At 46.3% G+C, this 13,412-nt stretch overlaps 2 protein-coding genes across 4 annotated transcripts in view; one reads left to right on the forward strand and one right to left on the reverse strand.

Annotated features, from left to right (window-relative positions):
- The window catches only part of PTK6 (protein tyrosine kinase 6), a 736,207-nt gene that overhangs the window by 610,372 nt on the left and 112,423 nt on the right, over nucleotides 1-13,412 (forward strand). The gene's annotated exons all lie outside the window — the stretch shown is intronic.
- COL20A1 (collagen type XX alpha 1 chain) overlaps nucleotides 1-13,412 on the reverse strand; it is a 131,344-nt gene that overhangs the window by 28,429 nt on the left and 89,503 nt on the right. For both annotated transcript variants that reach the window (XM_083447254.1, XM_083447253.1), the window contains exons 27-30: nucleotides 10,464-10,541; nucleotides 9,789-9,875; nucleotides 7,195-7,248; nucleotides 1,736-1,831 (exon numbers count right to left, since the gene is read on the reverse strand). In XM_083447254.1, coding sequence (XP_083303380.1) covers nucleotides 1,736-1,831; nucleotides 7,195-7,248; nucleotides 9,789-9,875; nucleotides 10,464-10,541 — 315 coding nt within the window. The remainder of the gene's footprint in view (nucleotides 1-1,735; nucleotides 1,832-7,194; nucleotides 7,249-9,788; nucleotides 9,876-10,463; nucleotides 10,542-13,412) is intronic.

A 13,412-nucleotide genomic window follows, 5' to 3' on the forward strand; every position in this document is an offset into this window, starting at 1 on the left:
AGTCCTCCACAGATCTGTCTATTTCGCCTTTGAAAGGCATCTAAGTTGCTGGTCAGAAAAAGAGGGAATTTGTACACTTTGGATTTGTGCGTGTGTGCTCATGCGTCAGAGGATCATAATCGCCCCACAGCAGACTGCCAGGAAGGGATAAGACAAGGGAAGTTCTTACCAATGCTTTTTATTCAATATTCACAGAGAGAGGCTTAGCAATGCAGCCTCTTGGAGTAATGGTGTTGCTCCGGATGAAACCTCACTCCCTCCGTCTCTCCTACTTCCTCATGAGTCATCACTACGGGTGCTGGAAAGGGCCTTTGGCCTTTGTGCTCTCTGCTCTCCTACTTTCAATGCCCGCTGGGTTCTGGGAAAGGGGGGGGGGGCTCTGGAATGCTTTCTAAGTCCATCAGCTTCTTCCTCCTCCTCTCCCATTATTTCCCAGCTTTTCCCCTCACCTGCCTCTGAGCTGTAATCTACTTCAAACCCCTGTTGTAGAATCATAGAATCATAGAAGAGTTGGAAGAGACCACAAGGGCCATCGAGTCCAACCCCCTGCCAAGCAGGAAACACCATCAGAGCACTCCTGACATATGGTTTGTCAAGCCTGTTGTAATTCTGAACTGTCTCCTTCTCTGGAAGGCTCAGGCTGGGGAGGTGGTCTTCATTGTTCCTCCTCTGCCCAGTCCCTGACATCATGTCCCAAGAACAAAACCATGGGGATGTAGTGGCTACCCTCCTGAAGGCTATTCTCTGCTTGTTGTTCATTGTATTTGATTTAGGGGTGGGCACAGCCCATTGCCCTTCCATGGTCCCCAAAACGAATCAAGATTTTGAATGAAGCAACAACAAAAAAACGTGTTGCATCAAGCTAAGTCGTCCCGTTAGTCCGAGGACTTCTTCCTGTGCAATGTGTTTTCAGAGCTCACCTTACTTCTGTGAACAAGATCAGCTTTAACTGCTGTTGATGGGCAGGCAATAAATGTACAGTACGTTCTTTCAGGTTACGTCCCGTGGCAACCCGGAAGTACCGGAAAGGGTTACTTCCAGGTTTTGCTGCTCACGCATGCACAGAAGTGCAAAATGCGCACATGTGCAGAAGCGGTGAATTGTAACCCACGCCTGCGCAGACGCGCCGCTGCGGGTTGCGCTCTTTTCATGTTGCGAACGGGCCTCCGGAATGGATCCCATTCACAACCAGAGGTACCACTGTACTAGTACTAATAATAGGATTTCCTCTTCATCTCTTCTCTCCTGTGCCCTCCACGCCCCCTCAAATCTGCTCTGAATGGTTGGTGAAACTGCCAGAACAGATGTTGAGGGGTGCACAGGAAAAAGAACGGGAGAGGAAGTTCCACTGCACACTGATGGGACAACTTCATTGGCTACAACCCTGAGTTTCCTTTCAGGGATTCTTGCAGTCCTCAGCAGGGAAAGGTGCTCTGCTAGGAAGTGGAAGAGGCCAGTTCCTCTTGCCCCAAGGTAAGCGTTGGGTCTTTGGGACCAGGGAGAGGAGGAGGAGGAGGAGAAGGGTTTCAGCCAGAGTTGGGATGGGCACATCTTCCAGCAGCAGGCAATGCCCATCTTGCTGTTTGCATTAATTTAAGCAATGGTGTCTTTGCAGCCCACCTCAATTTAATGCATGTTGTCTTGGGCCAATTTCTGAAGTAGTGTATATATATGTGTGTGTGTGTGTGTTAGCAAAACCCACATGGGCAAAGAAAAGAATAAGAGAGAGACTTACTATGGGACCCTGCACAGTCATCCCTTGGGTGCCTGGTGTCCCTTGGTGTCCTCCTGGACCTTCTGGCCCAACCTGCCCAGGTGGGCCTGGCTCACCCTAAAGCCACCAGATGCCAAGGAAACAAGGAAATGCATTCACACATCAGTATCATGCAGGTACTCAGATTCCCATCCCAACAAACTCCCTTTGCAAACCCAAAGTCAAAGCTAGAGGAGAGCAAGGGAAGAAAACCTTCATTCATTCATTCATTCATTCATTCCTTCTCATGTTGCCTTTCTGCCAGAGGAGGACTTGAGGCAGCTCACAGCATAAATTAGATACCACTAAAAACACACATCAAATATATATACTTTTTTAAAAAAAAAAACACACCAGCATTTTAGTCTACTTTGCTCCCAAGCGATGCATTTTTGTATGTCATATTCACTAATGTATACATTTTTAGGCACATTTGGGTTGGAAAACTGCACTGCAAAATGCAAAGAAGTCTGAATTTTGAAGGATTGCTGTGGTTTGGCACCTGTATTGTTTCAGGAAGTGCAGAAGGGGTAGGTTTGCATTAAAATGTGAACCAAATCTCTCTGCCACACCCCTCCCCCATTCATATGGGTCTCTATTTCAGTCATAGCTTGGGTCATCTTACCCAAGGGTCATCAAGGCCAACCCCCTACAATGCAGGAACCGCAGCTAAATATTTGAAACATTTGGGTTGATGTCTCCTCCCCCTGTTTTAAGGGGTTCTGTTAAAAAGCTGCTAAGGGACGCGGGTGGCGCTGTGGGTTAAACCACAGAGCCTAGGACTTGCTGATCAGAAGGTTGATGGTTTGAATCCCCACAACGAGCTCCCGCTGCTCGGTCCCTGCTCCTGCCAACCTAGCAGTTCGAAAGCTAGGTGCAAGTAGATAAATAGGCAAGTAGATAAATAGGTACCGCTCCGGCGGGAAGGTAAACGGAGTTACCGTGCACTGCTCTGGTTCGCCAGAAGTGGCTTAGTCATGCTGGCCACATGACCTGGAAACTGTACGCCGGCTCCCTCGGCCAATAAAGCGAGATGAGCAGCAGGCGAAGGGAACGAACAAAGCCGCCGGAGCCACATTGGTGGGTTTTAACATTTCCCAAAGCTTTCTGCATTGCACATCAAAGCTGTTGGCTCTTTTCGTCTGTTGATCTATAGCAGAAAGGTAGCTCCTATCTGTGGCTGTCACTGTGATTTCGGATGGCTGGGGTGGGGAGGGAGAGAAATCTGTCGTGGCCATAGTAAACAGCAGCGCAAAATCTAACACAAAGTAGGGGAAAGACCTTGTCATTCTGCACAGCAAAGTGTTATTAGGCCTTTTAAGATAGAGGTGCCTGCTCTCTGATATAATCACAATATTTTGCATTCAGGCATCGTCAATACACTGCACGTTGTTGTTGTTTAGTCGTTCAGTCGTGTCCGACTCTTCGTGACCCCATGGACCAGAGCACGCCAGGCACTCCTGTCTTCCACTGCCACCCGTAGTTTGGTCAGGTTTATGTTTGTAGCTTCGAGAACACTGTCTAACCATCTCATCCTCTGTCGTCCCCTTCTCCTTGTGCCCTCCATCTTTCCCAACATCAGGGTCTTTTCCAGTGAGTCTTCTCTTCTCATGAGGTGGCCAAAGTATTGGAGCCTCAGCTTCACGATCTGTCCTTCCAGTGAGCACTCAGGGCTGATTTCCTTAAGAATGGATGCGTTTGATCTTCTTGCAGTCCATGGGACTCTCAAGAGTCTCCTCCAGCACCATAATTCAAAAGCGTCAATTCTTCAGCGATCAGTCTTCTTTATGGTCCAGCTCTCACTTCCATACATCACTACTGGGAAAACCATAGCTTTTACTATACGGACCTTTGTTGGCAAGGTGATGTCTCTACTTTTTAAAATGCTGTCTAGGTTTGTCATTGCTTTCCTCCCAAGAAGCAGGCGTCTCTTAATTTCATGGCTGCTGTCACCATCTGCAGTGATCATGGAGCCCAAGAAAGTAAAATCTCTCACTGCCTCCATTTCCTCCCCTTCTATTTGCCAGGAGGTGATGGGACCAGTGGCCATGATCTTCGTTTTTTTGATGTTGAGCTTCAGACCATATTTTGCGCTCTCCTCTTTCACCCTCAATAAAAGGTTTTTTAATTCCTCCTCACTTTCTGCCATCAAGGTTGTGTCATCTGCATATCTGAGGTTGTTGATATTTCTTCCAGCAATCTTAATTCCGGCTAGGGATTCATCCAGCCCAGCCTTTCGCATGATGAATTCTGCATATAAGTTAAATAAGCAGGGAGACAAAATACAGCCTTGTCGTACTCCTTTCCCAATTTTGAACCAATCAGTTGTTCCATATCCAGTTCTAACTGTAGCTTCTTGTCCCACATAGAGATTTCTCAGGAGATAGATGAGGTGATCAGGCACTCCCATTTCTTTAAGAACTTGCCATAGTTTGCTGTGGTCGACACAGTCAAAGGCTTTTGCATAGTCAATGAAGCAGAAGTAGATGTCTTTCTGGAACTCTCTAGCTTTCTCCATAATCCAGCGCATGTTTGCAATTTGGTCTCTGGTTCCTCTGCCTCTTCTAAATCCAGCTTGCACTTCTGGGAGTTCTCGGTCCACATACTGCTTGAGCCTTCCTTGAAGAATTTTAAGCATAACCTTGCTAGCATGTGAAATGAGTGCAATTGTGCGGTAGTTGGAGCATTCTTTAGCACTGCCCTTCTTTGGGATTGGGATGTAGACTGACCTTCTCCAATCCTCTGGCCACTGCTGAGTTTTCCAAACTTGCTGGCACATTGAGTGTAGCACCTTAACAGCATCATCTTTTAAAATTTTAAATAGTTCAGCTGGAATACCATCACTTCCACTGGCCTTGTTACACTGCACACTGCCCCCTTAAATTCAGCCCAGCCTCCTTCCTCAATCTAGATCCCTTGGAGAAGGAGAGATCCTGCTGCAGACCTGTATTTAGAGCCCTCCTATAGAGTGATATCTCCTGCCAACCTAGCAGTTTGAAAGCACGTCAAAGTGCAAGTAGATAAACAGGTACCGCTCAGGCGGGAAGGTAAACAGCATTTCAGTGCGCTGCTCTGGTTCGCCAGAAGCGGCTTAGTCATGCTGGCCACATGACCCGGAAGCTGTACGCTGGCTCCCTCGGCCAATAAAGCGAGATGAGCGCCACAACCCCAGAGTCGGCGACGACTGGACCTAATGGTCAGGGGTCCCTTTACTCTTTACCTATAGAGTGATATACCATAGTTTTCTGTGTATAAGACGAGGTTGTGTTATTTTAAAAATATGTTAAAAATTGTGGGTTGTCTTATACAAAGATAGTGCAGGGGGGGGGGAGTGGGACCGGTCACTGCCATGAGCCGGAAATTGTCAGTGGCTATTGGGCGTGTTATTGGTGGCTGTGGCAAGGGCTGGTGTTGATTGGCTGTTGCTGCGGTAATTTGGCAGGTGATTGGCGGCTTCTGCTGGTGAGGGGACAGGCGATAGGTGGCTTTCTGTAACAGCGAGTGGCAGTGCCGGTCAGGTGGGTGAGCTCAACAAAAAAAACGCTCAACAACTCCGGGCCCCTCCCCCTAAAAAAGCTCAGCAACTCTGGGCAATCTCCCTCCCCCTTTTCTTAATTTGGAGTCCCCCCAAATAGAGGCCGTCTTATACAAGGGGGCGTGTTATACATGGGAAAATACAGTATGCGAACCCATTGTAGTTGTTTACTTTCTTGTTGCAATCTTTAATCATTTACCTTCGTCTGTTTACTTTTTATTGCATTAAAAATAAAATCCAGAGCAAAAACTAAAAGGGGGGGGGGTTCAAAGAGGGGAAAGGGATCATGTTGAAATCACCCTGTTTTGTGGGCAAGTAATTGAAGTTCAAGAAACAGCCTCAGGTTTCTAGTCCCTAGTATGGCAGCTCTCTGACCCCATGCTCAGTTATATTGCCTATCCCCTTTGGCAAACCGCTTTTCTGGGTTTAGTGCAGAAATGGCCACTGTGGGGTGGTTTGCTTTTAATTGTCTTTTTTTTCAGCTGCCCTGACAATAAGCTATTTAGGTACGGTGGGGAATGCAAGGCAGGGTGTGTGGCGGGGGCAGAGAGCAGTTATCTTCATGCCACTGCAAAATCAACTGTTTATTGCCATGGTCAATGAACAGCACCCTGTGCAAAACTGCAAAGAATTGCTGAGGAGGAAGTCCCCTGATCTCTTTGGCTGCTCACATCTCGCTGCTATAGGGAGGGATCATACATCACCCAGCAGGAGACTGGCACGCTCTTTGCTTCTTGGAGCCGAGAGCTGCATCGCAATATTCAGAGCAGTGTGAAATGCAAAGGATAATAATGTTCTCATCTGTTTCGATTTATTTGTTGCCCAATACCAAATACATCTCTCAGGCAACTTGCCTATGGGAGTAAAAAAACAGCCATCAAGTTTAACAATAACTCTATCACACAACCAAAATATCAACGCAGAAACAGCACTAAACTCTTAGGTCAGGATCTTGTTTTGGGGAGTTTTGTGGTGAGGGGTTGTAGCTGCTATTAGTATTAATTTATTTGTATCTTTATTTTTAGATCTTAATAATAATAATAATAATAATAATAATATATTATTTATACCCCGCCCACCTGGCTGCGTTTTCCCAGCCACTCTGGGTGGCTTTCAACAGAATATTAAAATACAATAGTCTATTAAACATTAAAAGCTTCCCTAAACAGTGGTGCCTTCAGATGTCTTCTAAAAGTCTGGTAGTTGTTTTTCTCTTTGACATCTGGTGGGAGGGCATTCCACAGGGCGGGTGCCACTACCGAGAAGGCCCTCTGCCTTGTTCCCTGTAACTTGGCCTCTCACAGTGCGGGAACTGCCAGAAGGCCCTTGGTGCTGGACCTCAGCATCCGGGCAGAATGATGGGGGTGGAGACGCTCTTTCATGTATACTGGACTGAGGCCGTTTAGGGCTTTAAAGGTCAGCCCCAACACTTTGAATTGTGCTCAGAAACATACTGGGAGCCAGTGTAGGTCTTTCAAGACCGGTGTTATGTGGTCTCGGCGGCCGCTCCCAGTCACCAGTCTAGCTGCCGCATTCTGGATTAGTTGTAGTTTCCGGGTCACCTTCAAAGGTAGCCCCACATAGAGTGCATTGCAGTAGTCCAAGCGATTTATGTAGGAATGGTCCAGTTTGGTTGTGTGCTGTTTGTGACTACTCTTGCTGTATTCGTAATTACGTCAACCTTGTCATGTTGTAAGATGCCTTGAGCATGGTTTTAACTATGGAAAGGTACCATACAAATAAAATGTGAGCACTAAGCATGATCACCACAGTCCCCCCAATATACTGCCTCTGACAGTGGAGGGAGAACATTGCCATTATGGATAGTAGCCACTAACAGTTTTACCCTCCATGAATATGTCTGACCCTCTTGTCACCAGCTGGTTTTAGATGCAGCACCTCTTACCTTGGGGCCTGGCTCGCCTTGTTCCCCCTGAGGTCCTCTCCTTCCAGGACTACCCTGAAGAACAAGGGACAAAACAACAAAACCAATTCCTAAAAGCTTTCCTTTCCACCGCAGCAAACAGCAGTGGCGGCAAAGGCATTCTCTGAAGAAGATGGACCCCTTTTTTGGCCCTTTTTCGGAAAGTGGAAGTGAAGATGTCAGCGCTGCCACCAGGCGGCAACAAAGATTTTGTTCGCAACAATAAGAGATGGGGTTGTGGTGGGGGGGGGAGCAGGAATAATTGGGGTAGCAGGAGGGGAAAGAGGTGGCAGTGCCACTGTAAAGAGGAGGATGAGGTGGGGGTCCAGTGGGGTGGGGTGGCGACCATCCCAAGACCTCCTGAAATCTGGGGCTATCCCTAGATGAAGAGTTTGGATTTGATATCCCGCCTTTCACTCCCCTTCAGGAGTCTCAAAGCGGCTAATATTCTCCTTTCCCTTCCTCCCCCACAACAAACACTCTGTGAGGTGAGTGGGGCTGAGAGACTTCAGAGAAGTGTGACTAGCCCAAGGTCACCCAGCAGCTGCATGTGGAGGAGCGCGGAATCAAACCTAGTTCACCAGATTACAAGTCTACCGCTCTTAACCACTACACTATACTGGCTGATGTTCCTAAGGGAGAACAAAACAGGTTAAAAGCAGCCACCAAGCGGTCCAGTAGCTCAAGAGTGAAGCTTCACCTGCCAGTCATCCAACCCACTTTGCCCACCGATAGAGAACAGATATCTGTGTAGGTTAACAGCAGAAAACCTTGTTAAAGGCGAACACTGCTGTACAAGGGGAAACATCTTATTACAGTGGTACCTCGTGTTAAGAACTTAATTCATTCTGGAGGTCCGTTCTTAACCTGAAACTGTTATTAACCTGAGACACCACTTTAGTTAATGGGGCCTCCCGCTGCTGCCGCACGATTTTTGTTCTCATCCTGAAGCAAAGTTCTTAACCTGAGGTACTATTTCTGGGTTAGCGGAGTCTGTAACCTGAAGTGTCTGTAACCTGAGGTACCACTGCAAAGTGATGGGGGCCACATCCTTTTTTTCTCCAAGTGCTTGCGACTTTGCCAGGCTGGCTAATCTGTATTCCAGGCACTTGCATCAAAATAAACTGGGGAAAATGGTTTGTGCTTGTAGAATTTCCACATGGGCATTCCGGCTGTGATGAAGAACAGGAGTTTGGTGGGTAGCAGGATGGTCGTTCTGAATTCATCCAGACTTGACCACATCACCAGTGGATCTAGAAACATACTAAACTGGACACAAGAATTACCCACTTTGGAAGAATGGCAGATGAAGGTGATGGACTATATGGAATTGGCGGAAATGACCGGCAGAATCTGAAACCAGGGAGAAGAGTTGGTGGAGGAAGATTGGAAGAAATTTAAAGACTATTTACAGAAATATTATAAAATTAATGAATGTTAGAATGATGTTGGATTGAGGTTAAGGGATTTTTAGTAACAGCGGTATGAAGGAATATGTAAAAACAGAATGTTAACAGGTGAAAATTCAAAGGTATAATATATTAAGATCAAGATAAGGATAAAGTAAAGAGGGAAAGGATTTGCTGAATAAATAAACTGAATTGGAATACAAAGAGGGGAGGTCCGGGAACCAAGCAAATGCAAGATGTGTTATGAAAATTTGAATTGTTTTTAATTGTTTTTCTTTATTATTTTTGTATTTTTCTTTTTCTCTTTTGTGAAAATCTTAATAAAATATTATTTAAAAAAATAAATAAATAGAAACATACTAAACTGCAAGCATGCCCAGGTGATTCATGAACCATTGACAGATTAAGCAGTGCTCTGCTTCCCCACCCCCACCCCATTTCTCTTCCTTTTTTAATCCGTCGGATTACTGTTTTGGATTAGGCAGTATCGAACAGAGAAGGCTTTGGTACAGATTGAATGTTTCCTGCACGGCAACAAAATCCAAACAGGACTTACATTTACATACTGACCATCTGGGTGGTTTTTACACAGGGAAACAAAACAAAATACAATTTAAGATAAAAGCCCTTCAAACTTGGAATTAAATTGCAAGGCAACGAAAGCAACTAAAATGGGCAAAACGACAACGCAGCAGCTAAAGCCATTAAAAGCCAGCGTAAATTCAGCAAGGGGAAACTCGGTGCAAAAACCGAAGCACCCAATATGTTGTAATTAGCAAGCCTGGGTGAACAGGGATGTATTTTACCTAGCACCTAAGAGACCACAGCATAGGCACCAGGCATGGCCCTTTGGAGCATTCCCTAAGGAGGATGTTACAAAGAAGAGCCATTTGGGGTGAGAGCAAAGGCCCATCTTGTCCAGCATCCTGTTCTGACGATGGCCAAGAAGATGCCTCTTGCAAGCCTGCAAGCAGGACTTGAGTGCAACAATGCTCATCCTCCTGGGGTTTCCACCAGCTGGTACCCAGAGGCCTTTGACGGAGGAAAGAGAACATAGCCATGTACCCTCTTAACACATCTCTGCTTTTCCAAAATGGGTTGAAGTCGTAGGTGCAATGGCGTGGTTCTGCCCAACGCCATTTTTCTGGGAACAAAAGTTCAACTCACCGGAGGCCCTGGAGGCCCTGGGAGGCCTGGGATCTCAGAAGTGCAGCTGCAGGACGGGAGGTAGCTAGGGCAGACCTCTTCATCTCTCTGAAAGAACAGCAAAAAAAGATGGGATGTAGGAATGATCATTAGGTGTGGTGCACACTTCCGCCCGCGGACAAAGCCACAGCTGTCTGAACATCTTGCCCTCTGTCTAACCTTTGCTCTCTTAGTGGTCTGCCGTGCCCTGTCTGTGACCTTTGTCTCCTTCGTCATACCTTGTGCAAGGGGAAAATGACGCGGTGGAAACAGGTGCCAAAATAACTTTGCACGATCTCAGGATTGGAAGATGTGTAAAGGTCACAGTCCAAAATGTATCTGACTGGTTTTGCATATTGTGCCAATAAAAGGAGCCTCCACAGAGCTAGCCGGCAGCTTGCCGGTACACAGCTCACCTGCATTAAAACTCCTGCCTCGTGTCCTTCACTTCAATGGGACTCACAAGTGGAACTCTAAACCTGCAAAAACAAACCCTTTTCTTGCAGGGCAGTTATGATTCTCTCCATGCCTTACCAACTTACTCTTCCCTCAACATTCTTTGATCACAATGAAACTGGTATAAAACCATTGTGCAGTTGTAGTGCGGATGCGTCATAAATCCCCAATGCTAGGAAGAAGTGGAGCCTCCATACTTACCATTGCTGGAACATCACAACATCTGTCCTCTTCAGGCCACAAACTGCTGCACACAATCTGCAGTGACTGCAGCTGGAACTATAGATACAACAGAGTTAGATAATGATGATGATTGCATTTGTATTGCACCTTTACTCCAAGGAACTCAAGGCGATGTACCTAGTTTTCCTCCTTCCCATTTTATCTTCACAATTGGGATTTTTTTTTGGGGGGGGGAGGGCAATGAAGAGGTTTAATTGCATTCGCTGATCCTTCCAAGTTTTGCAGTTACAGTGGTACATGTGGTTACGTACTTAATTCGTTCTGGAGGTCCGTTGTTAACCTGAAACTGTTCTTAACTGAAACACCACTTTAGCTAATGGGGCCTCCTGCTGCCGCTGCACGATTTCTGTTCTCATCCTGAAGCAAAGTTCTTAACCTGAGGTACTATTTCTGGGTTAGCAGAGTCTGTAACCTGAAGTGTCTGTAATCTGAGGTACCACTATACAGTGAGGGGGGCCACAACCTTTTTTCTCCAAGTGCTTCCAACTTTGCCAGGCTGGCTAATCTGTATTCCAGGCACTTGCATCAAAATAAACTGGGGAAAATGTAACCTGAAGAGTATGTAACCTGAAGCGTATGTTACCCGAGGTACCGCTGTATTGCATAGCGCAAGGGATAGTTTCTGTTTTGGTTTGTCTCAGTTTTCATTTTCCTAGCCTTAAGTTCCTTTCTCCACATTTCCACAACAGTTTATGTTACTTTTTTTAAAAAATCCTTATGAAAATTCATCCGCCTGTTGGTGCAGAGTGACACCAATCCTGCCTGGTGTGGCTTTGCCAGTGCGTTCCCTATGGGGAACATGCTGTCGAAAAAATCCCTGTAGAGAGCAGGATGGAATCACAGAGTCATAGAATCATAGAACTGGAAGGGATCCAGAGTGTCATTGAGTCCAACCCCCTGCCATGCGGGAAATCTCTGCTTGTCTCTCAACGAGCGGAAAATGCAATCCTGCTTGGTCTGATTGGACCCTGCCCATCTGCCCCATTGGCCTGTGGGGTACAGGGAGATAGAGATCTGTGCCACTGGCACAGGTTTCCCGCCCCAGAATGAAGGAATGTCACCAATGCCATTTATCATCGAGAACGTCTAAAATTGGGTGGTGTTGTGGGTTAATAAACCACAGAGCCTAGGGCTTACCAATCAGAAGGTCGGCGGTTCGAATCCCTGCGACAGGGTGAGCTCCCATTGCTCGGTCCCTGCTCCTGCCAACCTAGCAGTTCAAAAGCACGTCAAAGTGCAAGTAGATAAATAGGTACCGCTCCGGCGGAAAGGTAAATGACATTTCTGTGCACTGCTCTGGTTCGCCAGAAGCGGCTTAGTCAAGCTGGCACATGACCCAGAAGCTGTACGCCGGCTCCCTTGGCCAATAAAGTGAGATGAGCGCCGCAAGCCCAGAGTCGGCCGCGACTGGACCTAATGGTCAGGGGTCCCTTTACCTATGTCTAAAATTAAATCCAGAAGTGAAGAGTGCTAAGGGAACGGCTAAGGGAGCTGGGCATGTTTAGCCTGGAGAAGAGGAGGTTAAGGGGTGATATGATAGCCATGTTCAAATATATAAAAGGATGTCACATAGAGGAGGGAGAAAGGCTGTTTTCTGCTGCTCCAGAGAAGCGGACACAGAACAATGGATCCAAACTACAAGAAAGAAGATTCCACATAAACATTAGGAAGAACTTCCTGACAGTAAGAGCTGTTCGACAGTGGAATTTGCTACCAAGGAGTGTGGTGGAGTCTCCTTCTTGGGAGGTCTTTAAGCAGAGGCTTGACAACCATATGTCAGGAGTGCTCTGATAGTGTTTCCTGCTTGGCAGGGGGTTGGACTCGATGGCCCTTGTGATCTCTTCCAACTCTATGATTCTATGATTCTATGAGTGCTGCTGCAATTTCCAACCCTTTCTTCCTGACACCTCCCTTCTGAATTACCAATGTGCACAAGTGATTGTGTACATGGATAAACCATAGCATGTACCAGCTCACTCATATGATCTCCTGGTGAATCAAGGTTCCTCTTTGTACTGCATTTCCACCCATGATCACAATCTCTCGTGAGTATCAGTAACCTAGGGTAGAGTGGGGCAAAACAAATGGAGGAACAAAACAGAAGAAAATGAAAGTTGCAGCAAAGCTCTCTTATAGCAGAAGCTTGGGGTCGTTTTCAGTCTGAGGGCCACAGTCCCTTCTGTTCAACCTTCTGGGGGCCACACAACAGCAGTGGGCAGGGCAAGAAGCAAAAGTGAGTGAAGCAAATAAGGCTAATTTTACTTTTGTATCGTGTTCTTACTTTTACACAGTCACACACCCCTCTCTATCCTCCATCTGGACAAGCAAGGAGAGGGCCTTCTCGGTGGTGGCTCCGACTTTAGAAGTCTCTCCCTAGAGATGCCAGCAGGTGAAGACTTTCTTGTTGCAACAGGCTTTTGGGGATTGAGTGCTTTTAATGAAGGGACTGTGGCCGTGCTGTTTTTAAGGTGGTAATTTGTATGGTTTTAACATATTTTACATATGTATATATTTGCAATTATCAATGTTTTGTTTTGGTTTTGGTCTTTTTTCTCCTCTGTTTCCAGCAGTTCCTAATTTTAGCTGTAAGCCACTTTAAATGCTATCAGGGGCAAAGGCAGGGCATGATAATAATATTAGGCAAGATACATTATCAGAGTTCAAGGACAAATTCCAGCCTGGCAAAACAAAAACCCCAAGGCGGGTGCAAATCAGGGCCGGTTACATAGTGAGGTTTAATGGCTTCATTTGGACCAACTCTGTTATTAATAATTATATTAATCGAGATTACGGTGGACCAAGAACAAGGTTAAGGAAGGACAGAGCTACAGATAACTAAACTTTCCGTTTCCTGAAATAGCGCCTCAAATCTTTCCAAATATGGAAACGGAAGCAAAAAACTCTAAT

Source organism: Podarcis tiliguerta, assembly GCF_965153285.1.
Source record: "Podarcis tiliguerta genome assembly, chromosome: 6".
Taxonomy (NCBI): domain Eukaryota; kingdom Metazoa; phylum Chordata; class Lepidosauria; order Squamata; family Lacertidae; genus Podarcis; species Podarcis tiliguerta.